Source organism: Amia ocellicauda, chromosome 22 (genome assembly GCF_036373705.1).
Source record: "Amia ocellicauda isolate fAmiCal2 chromosome 22, fAmiCal2.hap1, whole genome shotgun sequence".
Classification (NCBI taxonomy): domain Eukaryota; kingdom Metazoa; phylum Chordata; class Actinopteri; order Amiiformes; family Amiidae; genus Amia; species Amia ocellicauda.
Window position 1 is genome coordinate 16,565,976 of NC_089871.1, and position 14,518 is coordinate 16,580,493.

Sequence of the window (14,518 nt, forward strand, 5' to 3'; positions counted from 1 at the left end):
TAACCCATACCAGCTTTAATGTGGTCAACCCAGTTGTGAGTCTGATTTTATAAATCCAGGCAGCAAACCAGAAGAAAACATGCCACGATATCAAAAGAAATTGCACAGACAGCCCCTCTGTCGCTAATGAAATGTACCAGAGGTCATGAGCTATGGAGAAGTTGTTTTTTCTTTGTAGGGGCCCTATGACTTCAAGTATGCATCCTGATACTGTGGACAACAGTGCACCAGTACTGATGGAATTTTATGGTGAGGGGCTGGATATCTGCCGACACAATAAGAGCATGTCACAAGGGTACTCGGGTTCAAGGAGAACAACACTGGAAAATAAAAATGTCATTGCATGTCCACAGTCTCACAGAACACCTATGGGATGACGTGCAATGGATAAGTAAGAGACCAAAGAGAACCGTTTATTTTGTTGCAACTGTAAATGAAATGGCAGTCTTACTTTCGACTATATCAAAGTCAGACCCAGACCAATTAAAAACATTGTGAACAGGTGTTTTTTCATACTTGTGTGTCGTCTCTACAGTTTTGATTAGAACGTGAATTGAGTAGACTTTCTGTAAGCAATCCTTCTTTACAGACTATCTACAATCTACAAATCTAATTCTAATTCCCTCCCTATAATGTTCTTAGATGGAAATGTGTCCATCTGTATTTATTTTTATTTTTTGTATTTCTTGGCAGACGCCCTTATCCAGGGCAACTTACAAAATATAAGTGCAATGAAGATAGCTTATTCTTCCATCTGCTTTTAAAACTAAATATTTTTCTGTTGTATTAAATATAGCCAAATGGTATTTTGAAGGCCCTATCAGTGTCTGAACTGTATAGATAGATATGGGTGTGTTCACAGGAGTGTTTCATTTTAGAGAATTGTGCACTTAAAAAGTGTAATTATTATCTTTTTATATTCAATAACACAACACTTGTGAGACTGAGTGAGGTGGTGTAGGCGTCCTTCACTTCATAAATATACCATGGATGAATTTAGAAAAATAAAAAAAAAGAATTGCCACTCATAAAAAGTGCTGAGATGCAAGAACAAAAATCTGCACTGTTATTGTAATTTGATTAATGTTTAGATGCCTATAAAAGCCACATGAGGGCCCAGTGAAGCAGCAGGGAACACAGAAACAATGATTTAATGTAGCGTGTGGGCCCATCAATAAAATAAAAATAAAAATATTGCTCAGGATCAATTAATGATAGGCCACAGTTACTTTTTTATGAGAGATCATCCAAATAGACCTCGGCGCATTAAAATGTGTCTGGCGCGGCTGTAGCCGTTTATAGACATCAGGCTATTAGGATGTTTAGGCAATTACTGAGCGACACTTTGAGTTTTATAGCCTTACAAGTCAGTGCCGCATGCTTCCTGCTTCCGATTAAAGTTCCTTCACATTTCCCCTTTCCCCTCTCAATCCCATGCTAGAAAAGTGCCGTTAAACCCTCATTTTGAAAGCCTCTCTCTCTTATTTTATTGCTCCATTCCAATTGTAACCGAAGGAGACAACACTTGTCAGGGCTTAAACACTCGCATTGGGAAGGTCTTAGAGGCCATTTAGGCCTGCGGGCTGCTATTTTTTCCGTCTGTTTAGGAACCAGCGAACTGAGGCTACTTTTAATCAGCCCGACTCCAGGACAGAGTAAGGGAAAGACACGTCTCCCTTTATTCGTAATGTACGGCGTATCACGGACTGCCTCTCAAATTTATAAGCCAACCTTCGAGAGAGAGAGAGAGAGAGAGAGAGAGAGAGCGCATTAAAAAACTCTGGACAACACTAAACCCTTCCCACACACCCCTGCATTTTAAGTCACGCAGAAGTGGAAGATTGAGACCAAATTTTACACCGAGCCAGGCATGTTGACTATAGCACAATTTCAGTATGTGAGGCCTGCTCGACTCAATGCGACCACTGCAAATGTTTCAGTCAGATGCTTCTCCATGTTGCCCAACCCCGTTTTTGGGGAAAGGAAGTTTTCATTGTTTTCATGCCTCTCTCCTGCTCTCTATTTCTTACGTTCTCCACAAGTTGTGACGAGCGTCGCACGCATGAAGGCCTACATGCGGCAGACACGAATGTGGGTCACGCATTAAAATTTATAAACGGCACATGCAAGTAAATAATGTAATGCTTGAATAGGTGTGTGGGGGTGGGGTTGGTTTGGTGTGTGTGGAGGGGGTCACTGGCAGATGGCTTTCTAAATTCAGATACAGTTCTTACAAGATCAACTGAAATAAGAACACATACATACATACATACATACATACATACATACATAAATAAAGGCCCCCTTCATCAATATTTGAAATTCCTGACAGTCAGAACGGGTTGTTCTGCGCAATGCGGAATACAGAGTCCTCACACAAAAACAGACTCAAGTCTGCGTCACTGATACGTAGATGGTATCTATGGGAAGGTGGGAAGAATAGAAGGGCTTTTAAAAGTTGGTAATAGACAGGTTGACTCATCTTGACTGATCTTTGACTTTTAATACCCATCAGCGTGGAAAGAGAATATTTATTTATTTATTTATTTTAAACGGGGGGGAAAATATTTGAACATGAGAAGAAATAACTGAAATATAATTTGCTAACATACAAGTATTTTAAGAAGACTTTTAATGACTATATAATTTGGCATATTAGTATTTAATTATAAAATCGCCTTAGATGCCATTCTTTTGTAAATTTCCTGCACATTCCAGTTTTAGGCTACCATGGAAAATGATCTACATTATTATACTCCTTGTGTTTTTCATTAAGGCAAAGCATGAGGACTAATAAACATATCAATTTGTACAATATAAAAGACAACAACAAAGTAGCTTGTACAACCCTACACCATATACAAGACGAATAAGAAAAATTGTCAAACGGAATTCTTTAAACAATTTCTTGATTAAAAAACAATGGTACAATGATATCAGTTTCTCGGTTAATCATCTTGTTAGATTAGTTCAACGGTGAATGTTTGAATGATTCAAGTTTTAAAAAATATATTTGAATGCTATTCGTTGCTCAATTTTAAATTAGTGAAAATAATATATAAAATGTGTCCAATTCTAGGTGGTCTGTTATGAATTGTATGTTAAAATACTAATTGTTTTTTGGGAGGGGGTAATTTTTTTAGACAATCCTAGTTTCTATTCTCCTGTGTTTAGCCGTTATACTCGCTGAACTATTTATTGAAAACCAAGAGATTATTTAAATTTCATTCAACTACAGTGGCACACAAGCAGTGAAATAGTAGAAGTTTATGGAAAGGAGGAGTGATTAACTTATTGCTTGAGCTATTCATTTGTTTTAAGGGGGGGTGCCATATTTTTTGCTAATACAACAAAATCAAAACTACACTTCTTGTCCGTCGCATTAAAATGTGCTGGGGATGCAACTTTCTTCTCCTTTTACAAAAAATTCTGGGGAGAGAAAGAAGAGAAAGAAGCACAAGTCCCCATTTACATAGCTTAGCATAAGCATAGCCTTGATTAACATTGGGAATGAAATGTGGTGTCCTGCCATACAAAACTGGCTCATGGCACATACACACTCCAGGTCATTTTATTTAATGAAGCTTTGAACCTAGATTACTGATTAGCACAGTTTTCTTTCATACCAGCTGCTTCTGTAGATACCAGGCCCTGACTTTAATCTTTAATTAGATGTAAGAACTCTTTAATGCTACACTGTTTAAGATGATATTAACAGGAAATTCAATGTTTAAGAGATGTTTTTATGTATTTATTTATTTATTTATTTATTTATTTTCCAGCTAAAGGATGGAAACTTTCAAGGCAAACAGAAAGATGCAATAGCTTAAGAGCGAACACTTTCGTGCCAGTGAGAAATATATCTACATGGTTTAGAACAATTTGCCTTTCATTTGAAGGAAAAAAAAATGCCATTTTGTTTTATTTGGCCATTCTCAAGCTCTCTCTCTCTCCAAAAAAGTTTTGGTGTTCCAAAAGATACAATTGAAATTCCCGAAGATACGTCCATCCACTGTTAAAAACAAATACTTTTTTTTCCAATTCGTTTTTTTAAATGAAGTTTCAATCTTCTCAGTTTGCTTATACTTAAACGTTGGACAGTATTAGTCCATTTTAAGGTTGGAGTACTGGAGTAACTATGTATTTTTATTAGCTTTTCTTAAATTAAAAAGCATTTTAATTCAAAAACAAGTGAAGGTCTGACAATCAGAGCCAGCATTATTTTTTTATGAAATTCAAATGTCAAATGTAAAATTTAGCTGACTAAAAACAAGGGATTGCTTTATAAAATAAAATACTTCACTCTAACACTCACACTATTCTGCTAAATCGGCTGTAGGTTCTGATAATAAAAGTCATGTTATTGTTTATATGGAGACCAGAACTTTTTCCGTAATGCTTATTTTCGCAGAGATAGATACATTAAATAGAGAAGAAAGATTCTAAGCTTTTGCAAATTGACAAACTTCAATACAAAAATTATAGAAGATAAAATGAGGGATTTTATAAAACTAAGCAAACCACCCTCTTAACCTTAGGATCTGAAGATCCAGCAGGGAAAAGAATACGATAATTAACACATTGTCCTGCTCCTATCAAGGTCGGTTTTACACACGGGCACAAAAAAAAAGTCACCGTTCTCATGATACTGTAAATTAATTACAGGCCTGCATATGGAGACACTTGATTTGTACACACTGAGGAAAAGTGACCCCCAATGTGTTGCCCACTTGGATTTGAAAAAATTAATTAACGTCACGCGTCTGGCTAGATTAACATGTTGCCGATTAACAACAGTTTGCTGCGTCTGAACCCAGAGGCCAGCTCTGGTACATAAAACACTCCATTAGCAGTAGCGTTATAGAAATGTAATAAAGTGCCTTTTGTGCAAGAACCATAATCCAGTGCTTCCCCAATGTTAGTTCTCTACCACTCGAGGACAAATACAGAAAGTGCATTGGCAAATCCTGATACATACATGTACGGAACAAAAAAGTGCTTTTTAAATGTCACAGCAATTATAATATTTATGAATGTATTTATTTTTAACAAAATTGATTTTTTGATGTGACATGTTGGTAAAACCATCTATAACCTGTATGACCTGAAATAAAATACAGAAAATTGATGGCCTTTGTTGTTGAAGACATTATTGAATATTATTATTTGAATTGAATTGAATAAATATTATTATTTATTATTGAAAACAATAATTATTGAAGACATTATTGAACGATTATGAATTATACAGCCGCAAAACATACAATAAAGTTTGTACTTTTGCTTCACAGAAAAGCTTAAGAAGGAACAAAAGCAGTTTGTAGATGTATATGAATAAATAAAAATATATATTTGTCTATTTATTTACTTATTTAAATGTTAAGACATTTTCTTCAGGTCCTCTAGGGGTTTTACATAATTATCCAAAAAAGCAGCCTGTAAGCTGAATTAAGTAAAAGGAAATACATTTTTTCTTAGAATAAAAACTGGGAAAAGAATGATCCTTACCCTAATGGAAAAAGTTAGTTTCACCAAAGCCTATCTCTGTTTTCACAACAGCTCAGTAAGTTACTCTGCAATTAACTCAAACTTTTCTAGACGTGTGTGGTGTACATGTGTGGTGTGCTCATTTGCCATGAGTTGGGATCAACTCTGAGTATGTGGCAAGCGGCATTAACATAAATGTGGAAAATCCTCATTTAAAAAATCATGGAGTAAAATTAGGTGACAGAGTTACAATGCTACATTATATTACACTAAATGTATCACTAAGAATTATATATTTATTTAAGTTCTGTTTAATCATAATTATATGAGCTTCCAGACTTTAGACAGAGAACTTAAATGGTATTTTGACGCAATTAAATTTAAAAGGTTTACGGTTTTGTTTTAATTCCTCCGTGGCTATACAACCCATCTATGACTGCAGACGATAAAGGAAAATGGCAGACCCTCGCACAAAATGTATTTTAAAAATGAAATAGATTTTTTGTGGACAACTTTCCGAATGCACAACCAAATTTAAAACATGGTTTCCGTCCAAAACCCAGAAACGATGTAACGTCAGACCACTTGCATCTAAATCAATTGCCTCCATGTCACCCTTCCATGCTTGAACATTCCACCCTTATCCTGAAACAGAAAATGGCGGAACAGCTAGATTATATTCTCGTGACAATAAAAAATAAGAAAATAGGGAAACTGGAACACATCTCCATCTAGTGGGCAGAAAAATATGTAACGTACGGTCGCCATTTTGTACTCATCCACAACTGCAAGGTCACACTTCCCAGGCCAAGGTATGATTTCAACAAGAACTGACTGCAGAATCCATGCAGAACTACTCACAATAGCGCAATACAATTCTGACTGTCCTGACCCTTCTTCTCTCTTTCCATTTCTCAAGTTTATTGCTTCGGTCTCCTCTGCGAAAAGAATGTATTTTCTTGTTGTCCGAGCTGATTGAAAGAAGAACCAACTTCATTTCACCAGGAAAAGTGCCCATTGAGAATGAAGCCTATTTTACAAGTATGGAACAAGAACTAAATGATATAAAACATCAATCAACACAAAAGAACATGTGGAGTTCAATAATTAAAAATAACAATGGGGGGAACTAAAGAAAGAGTAAAACAAAAGAATAGACCGAATTCTTTGTATGGCCATTTGCATAGCATTGGCAAACACATTTTAAATAACTCCCCAATACTGAGTGTAAAACCATTCCAATCCTCTGTAGATTGAGGTGAAATACCAGCCATGTATTTTAGGACTTGAAATTTAAGAGTCATCCCACATCACAATGCACCATTGGAGGTGTCCAACAAATAGTATCAATGGATGGCAAATTATAACCTACTCATATCCTTACGATTAGGACACACAAATACTTAGGAACTGAAGCTTAAAATCAAAACAATATCAATAAAACCCTCAACAATTAGAAAATAGCAATTCTGCAGAAATAAATAAAGACAGGCATGTACATTGGAAAGCACTGAGCAAAACAAACGCGGACATAAAAAGTAGCAAATGCAAAAATTGATTATATGTGGCAAAAGTGGGTAATTACTGGGCAAAGCAGGTAAGTGTTGATGGGTATGGTATGGGGTATTTGTACTGGGGATTTTTCTGCTTCATTGTGAAATAAATGATGTGGCATTTGAAAAGCCACCAGCCACTACATTGCAGAATACGAGACCCCTGTAAAATAAATCACCACACAAAGGAGAGCCCTGCTGTCAGACTTGGGGTATTCACACATTCAAAACGAATGTAAAAAAACACAGAAGAAGGATAGCCAAGTAAAGCCAAGCCACTGCCCTGTGGCAAAAAAAAAATGGATTGAAACGTACATATTTAACGATATTGTACTTTTCCAGGATTCTAATGCAACCCATATACTGCGAGGAAAAGACTGTTAATTAGATTTGAGACTTGAGCTACACTGGATGGTCAGATTTCAAATATATAAAAACCAAATATATCTCTTAATAAGGCTGCCAGCATGTTGCAAACCATGTCTAGAAATAGAAAGGACATTACTTTTACTGATTTAACTTTAGTATGTTTCGTAGTATCTTAGGCTTGGATTTTAGGGACTGTATTGCCATCAGTCCAAGCCGGACCTACAATGCAACCAAAATTATAAACACAGTCATCACTCATGAACACTTTAAAAAAAATACGTTGCACCAATTTTTGGACAAAAAGATTGATAATATTTAGATTGCGCATTCAACGTAAATATAACCGTTTATCTTTTGTGCGCCATAAGTCTTGAAATAATATATATTTTTGTTTTAATGGTCAAATTAGCAAAACATGAAATAGTAAATTTAAAGTAAGTGGTTGACTTGAGATAAAACTGTAAAATGGGCGTTCTCCATTTAAATCTCTGTTTTTTACAGGGTCGCTGGATCGGGGCTGCAGCAGCATTAATGAAAACAGAGGCCAAAGTTCTACTGCAATACTGCAGTCGCCTATTTCATTGACCATCGAAATGCATTCCTCTACTCAGTCTGTGGTTCGCAAAAGCATAAAAACGTATGCGGAGAATTATGGAGCAATTTTATTTCAAATCACGCAGAGCCCCAGTCAAACATCCTAATAAAATAAGTCCAAGATACAATTTAGTCACGGAAAACAAATGTCTCTATCCAAAACATTCCAAAACACATAAACGAGTCTTTGAAACCTAAGCATCCTAAAATGTAATCAAGTAGCTTTTACATTGATTCAATTAGGTATTGAAAAATGAGATTATAAGACTAAATGAATGTAGAAAAAAACCTTTGGTACCACATTTGCTTTAAAAGATACTTTGTGATGTTATTTTACTTAAAAAACTAATTCTATACACAAAATATATGGGCATTCATTACACAATCTAATTAGTATATTGATAGTGCTTTTCTTCTCTTAAAATACTCTTTAAATAGAAAATTGACCCTAGAATTAGCGCTTCCCAAACCAATCAGTTTAATCTGAAGCTGAAGTATTGTGGCAGAGTGCTTGGTTTTCTTTACGGGAAGCTGCTTTCCTCCCAATCATTTGTATTACGATATTAAATAACTAAATTTCATGCATAATAGCTCAGAAATGTGCGTTGTGATCATGTTCATCCAATTAACCCTCTAATTAACCTAGAATAGACAGGGCAACGAAACAAAGCAAAACGTGAACTTGTTTGAAAAACGAATATAGTTGCCCAAGTTTTATCATGTGTGTGGAATACTGAAATTCAGGCATAAGCAGTACAGATAAGGACTTATCTTCAGAGATGTTCTAACAATAGGTGTCGCCTATTTTAAAAAGAAAAAGAAAAATAACACTGCATTTTTCATTTTATAAAAGCAGAAGTCTACATCACATTCTCCCTACGTGTATTTTATCCTTAAATTTCACCATTGTAAGGAAACGATGGCTTATTGTTTATAAAAGGTGCTTTGGACTCTAAAAACAATTATCCACCAAACAATAGTACCAAGTGAACAAATGAAACCAGAACTTCAGATTTATAAAAGTTAGTTGGCAACTAAATCCAGTGATATCGTTTAAAGTAAAGTATATGAATAAAATAAAATGGAAACAAAATAGAAAGTAAAAATAGAATAATCTCTTTTTTCTTTATCCTCAAGCTCATTTTAAACCAGGGTTTTGGTAGCGGTGTCACACTGGTGCAGTCCTACTGTGTCGCACCTGGTGTTTATAAGGGCACAAGAAACTGGCTGATCATTAAAAATAGATTTTTTTTGTCTCCACAGCTGTAACCAGATGGAAGCCTCCCTTTCTTGCCCACCCCCCCAACATAAAAAAACTAAAAAAACGACATGCTCTCCATAACCTATGCCTTTTTCCCTTCATTCAGCCTGCTATCCCCATCTTCCTATTTCACTTTTCTTCTCTGGGGCTCCACTCATTCCTATGCTGTGCACTTCTACCCTTTATTCAGACCATCTTGGGGCTGAATTCACTCTCTCAGCTCTTTACTCCTAAGTGTCAATAGCAACACTCAAAAAAAGGACATAAAAGAAAAGGAAAAATATCTCTTAGACAAAAAAAGAAAGGGAACAGCCATGTAGACATGAGGAATATTTCAAGGAGCCATAATTGAAATCCCTCAATTGTCTGTGCAGTTTAACAGTTTCCATTTTTTTTTGTGTTATAATCTGGGTTACTCTGTATAACAAGTATTATAATAAGTATTGCTCTATATATCATTTTGGAGAAAAACATTAGTCAAATTTTGGTTTACTGTCAGCACCAAGATAGACATGAATGCAGTCATAGATTTTTCTCTTATCTCTCTCTCTCTCTCTCTCTCTCTCTCTCTCTCTCTCTATCTATCTCTCTCTCTCTCTCTCTCGCTCTCTCTCTCTCTCTCTCTATATATATATATATATATATATATATATATATATATATAAATATGCAAACACATTTTATTATTTTAATTTTTTAGTTTGTATCAACTTAAACTCTGGAGTGTAATGTATACCATATTTATATCAGGATGGATCAGACAAGGCTTGTTAATTTTCCAGGACTTTTGATTTATTTTTCCAGTTAAGGTTGATAGTACAATATTGTGTAGAGTAGTGAATATCCCTGCTGTTTCAGTTAACCCAACTTCATGCAGGCCAGCTAATTCTGTAATCTTGTCCTCATATATAAAACAATGTAGCCATCATTACCAATGTAGACTGTATGACAAGCAAAAATAGAAAGCAGAAACATATTGACTGTACATATTACAAATTACTCCAAGGTCTATGAACTTTTGCCATTTGTTTTTTTTATTTCTGGTCTCTAGCTGCCTTATTGTTAGCTCTAGTATGCATACAACTCAAAAGGAGAGTTTGCAATTGCACTTTTCTCTTGTTTATTCTTCTGTAGGATTCCAACCACAGATTCTTTAAGACGCAAAGAGAACTGTGACATGACTTAGGAGTACAAGGCTGTAGTGTTTTTCCCCCCAAGAAGCTAAATTGCACATTTAAATTAACCTTAATAGCAAATGTCAACTACAGATATCATTATACTTAAACCGGGGAAGAAAAAGCAAAGTATTTGAAGCCATATGCTTGAAATAAAGTAATAGGGGCTCTTGGCTTTATCCAGGGGAAAAAAGCATTTATTCTATGACCCACGGTAACTTGCAGACTAAGTTGGGGCTTGCAGGATTTTACGATTAAGCTCAAAGGAGAATGGCAACTAAATATTACTCATATGAATAAAAAGAAACATGTACCTCATTTCCAAATGTAAATGGTTGCATAAGCTTCAGAAGTGGACTTATTTCCTCCTAATATTATTTGGGAGTTGTCTAAAACACTTTATATATAACAAATTAGATGCAAATATAATTTTGTAGGGCCCAACAGCAGGGTGAAGATAGTTTACCCTAAACAAACAAATAAGGACAGTTGAATTGATCACTTCTGCTTGAAAACAGTCAGATATTTGTTATCTAAAAGAAAAATAATTTTGAAAAGACAGGCTTTTGACCCTAAATACCGCTATTACCAACTAAGTTATGAAAGCCTGGACACTAGATTGTAAGGAATTTGTAAATTTCAGATTACTAATGAGTTTGTAAAATGCAAAATGGGTCAGTGTAGTGAACATACATAACAACAGTAATTGTAAATACTTTTTCACTGTGGAACCTAGTGACCAAAACTAAACTGCTCATACAGGTTGGCCTAATATCTTGGGTGGATCCACCACTTACGAATGAAAAAAATGAATGCCAGACATATCCTGTTGTTCTAATGGCTTAACTAACAGTCCAGTCAAAATAAGTCTATAGCATGGAATGGCATTCCTGACTTCTATCATGGGAAAGTAGAACACTATATATGAGTCCAGGTACTTGTGAAGAACGTTATTGGGCAATGTTACAATTTCAGATTCACTGTTAGGTTTTTTTTTGTTTTTTTTTTAATTATGATTTAATAAAACTATGAATTAATAAATACATTAAAAATCAAACTTGTACATATTCTGTTTGTTTGTTATTTGTCAGAATAAAATACCCAAAATAATAATAAGCCAAATATGTACACAAGCATTCAGTTAATATATATATATTGTGTTTAAATATATTATTTCATAATAATTGACTACATCGAATGCCATTTAACAAAAACATGTCGGTGTTTTTGATGCTTTAAAAAGCAGCATTCTTTCAATAAATATTGTGATACGCATGATTGAAATATGTTAAGGATGTGTTAAAACATTAAAACCCAAATAAAACCATCCACAAATGGACGAATTCCCAGTTAACTTGTGTCTCGTTTGCACGTACTGACCGGTGGATTGGGAAACTTTTTCCCACAAACCCGTTCAACTTTAAATGTCTTTTAGGTGTTTAGTGTAACCCAGTCCTGTTATCTCGTCCTGTGTTATATCGCCCCGTGTAATGCCAGGGCAGCCACAGCTCACTGGGTACATGTTGCGGGAAACCGCGCAGCAGCTGCCAACCCAAGGGGGTGGCGGGTGGGGGGGGGCATGCAAGCAGAGCTGCTGTCATACACAACGGGCATTTGCGTTGGGCAGGGGGTCTCCTTGTTGCATGGTCTGTTAAGTATATTGTTGGACGTGTTTAAAAACACCTGTATATGCTAGGCGACTCAAACCGCTTTCCATTTCCCCCATCTTGCAAACTTGGCCTGATCATCTCCCCAGTCCTGTGCAGTGAAATAAATAACCCCCCAAATCCTGCCCACGGGGGCTCATGGCTTTGACAGGCAGCGGGGAGCTGTGGCTGCAGGGCACATGAAAAGTTTGGGATTTAATTCAGAACAAATGGCGGAACAGCGAAAGTATGCTTTCCTGAAAAGGAGCAGGTCGAGGCCAGCCCGACCCTGGATGATATGAGATGCTGGAGAGTTGATGGACCAGACCTGAGGTGAAACTTGCAGACGAGAAGTTCACTCGGGCTAAATTAATTAAATTGCTGCCCTGGAGCACCAGAGCAGAACCTGGAAAAAATTATCCACTCCAAAAAAAAAAAAAAAAAGTTTCCTCAAAGCTGGAAAAAAATAGATTAGATGTTTTAAATGAAGTAATGCATGCATTTCCATTTTCGACTTGGCCTCACTATATCTAAAACCCAGTTCTTGTCTTTATAGTATCTGTTGTGGGTTTTCTGTGTGGTTCAGAGGTGTCGTGTGTGCTGTGCTGTGTGTTTGCCTTACCTGGGGTTTGTGCTGTTCCAGTAGACTGCGTATCTGTCTGAAATCACCTTGCTGTCGTCCGCCCAAACACAGACCCAAGATAGCAGGGTTAAAACCAAGAGTGACAACTCCATTGGGTACGTTAGGTACAGTTCTTACCGGTGGCCAAAGTAAGGAAAGGGGATGGGGGATTGCTTTCTCGTTTTTTCTTTCAATAATAACCTGTCACCAGCTTAATATATCATGTGTCGGAGTTTCGCTTTCCACATGTGTATACAGCTTAGCAGGTCGAAAAGGTGAGAAATCCCAGTCCACACTCATTTGCGCGTAAAATGTAGATGGTGTCATTGGAACCGAGTCTCTTGGGGTTTTGCAGGGGTGGGAAAGTGTGTTTCTAAATGTTGCATTGATCATGCATTCATTCCTCGTTGATCTCTCTCTCTCTCTCTCTCTCTCTCTCTCTCTCTCTCTCCCCCTCTCTCTCTCTCTTTCACTCTCTCCAGCGAACAAAATAATCAGGACATGGAAACAGACGTCTTTAAAAATACGCGGCTCCGTGCCTGCCTACCCAATACAAGTACGCATCAATCCCGCTGGCACGCAAATGGCTTTTTTTTTTCATCCAGTCTCCTCTTATCAGAAGCACTGTATCAAAACCTTAAAATCCAGGCATCCCCGTAGAAGAAGAAGAAAAATCCCCCAAAAACATGCATTCAAGACGTTTCTCGTGTCCTTCTTCAAATCCCGAAATGGTCCACAAACACACTGCGCTTTGCCTGCCCAATTCCAGCCCGGTGTCGCATAACTTGCTCAAACTTTGGTTGTCTTGGATTGCGGACAACTAGCATCCATCCGCTCCGTCGGCGTGAAAACCCAGAGCAGCAGCTTTCTCAGCCACAGCACAGCGTATCCCAGACCTTCACAGCGTTCAATGTTTCATTAGAAAGCGCACACGTTGCAATCAGAGGCTTGAGCCAGGTATCTGAAACATGTATGCCTTCAAAACGCGTTTGATCCCCGTCTGCCGTCCTCTCTGCTGTAAACTGCAACCCCAAGCAGCGCTGCCGGCGGACCGCAGCCCGACATCCAAGCCCGGTTGGAAATCCTTCAACTGGGAATCCAGAAGTCCGTCTTTTTCTCTGGTTTCGGATGTGTCAGTGCGATCGCAGCGGACCAAAAAACCCTTTCCTCAAAAGTTCCGTGATTTCTTGTGTCTTTTTTTGGTTTCTGTCCTTTTTCAAGCGCTCCTTTGCAAACCCTCCTGCTACCAGTCGCAAAGCCCACAGTGGAGCAAAGATGCCGCATCAGTTGGAAAGTTGCTGTGGAGAAAAGGCAAGTTGCGCTCCATGCCTACCCGCTTCCCCCTTCCCTGTGTGTGGTGTGCAGCCCAGTGGAGCTGACATGATTTTCACTCACTCAGTCTCTCTCTCTCTCTCTCTCTCTCTCTCTCTCTCTCTCTCTCTCTCTCTCCCCCTGGCTGCGCAGGCTTTCCATTCACAGTCAATGCTCCTCACCAGGGCGGGGCTGTGCGTCGGAGTGATTGTCAATTCTTTCTTCTCCTCCTGCGCATTTCCAGCTTTTTCCTAATTCCTTATAATAAATTGAAGCTATTTTTGGATTTGTGCTAGGCACACAAATAAACACAAAAAATATACACTCCCCAGATAATGCGAACATCCGGGGGGACTGTTCCCCATGTACACTTGGCTCAAATTCAGGGGTGCCAACAACTTGAAACAAGAGGATAATAAAGGACTCCCCAGAGCTGGGTTGAAAAGAAGTGCCTTCATTAAGACTGATTGTTTATTTGTTTCTTAGACACATTACCCTGA

General features: G+C 37.3%; 1 protein-coding gene across 1 annotated transcript in view; it reads right to left on the bottom strand.

The window, feature by feature from the left end:
- Nucleotides 1–14,120, bottom strand: part of efna2b (ephrin-A2b) — a 130,284-nt gene extending 116,164 nt beyond the window's left edge. Inside the window, exon 1 of the mRNA XM_066696150.1 lies at nt 12,708–14,120. Coding sequence (XP_066552247.1) covers nt 12,708–12,820 — 113 coding nt within the window. The 5' untranslated portion in view covers nt 12,821–14,120. The remainder of the gene's footprint in view (nt 1–12,707) is intronic.
- Between the last annotated feature and the right edge of the window lie 398 nt (nt 14,121–14,518).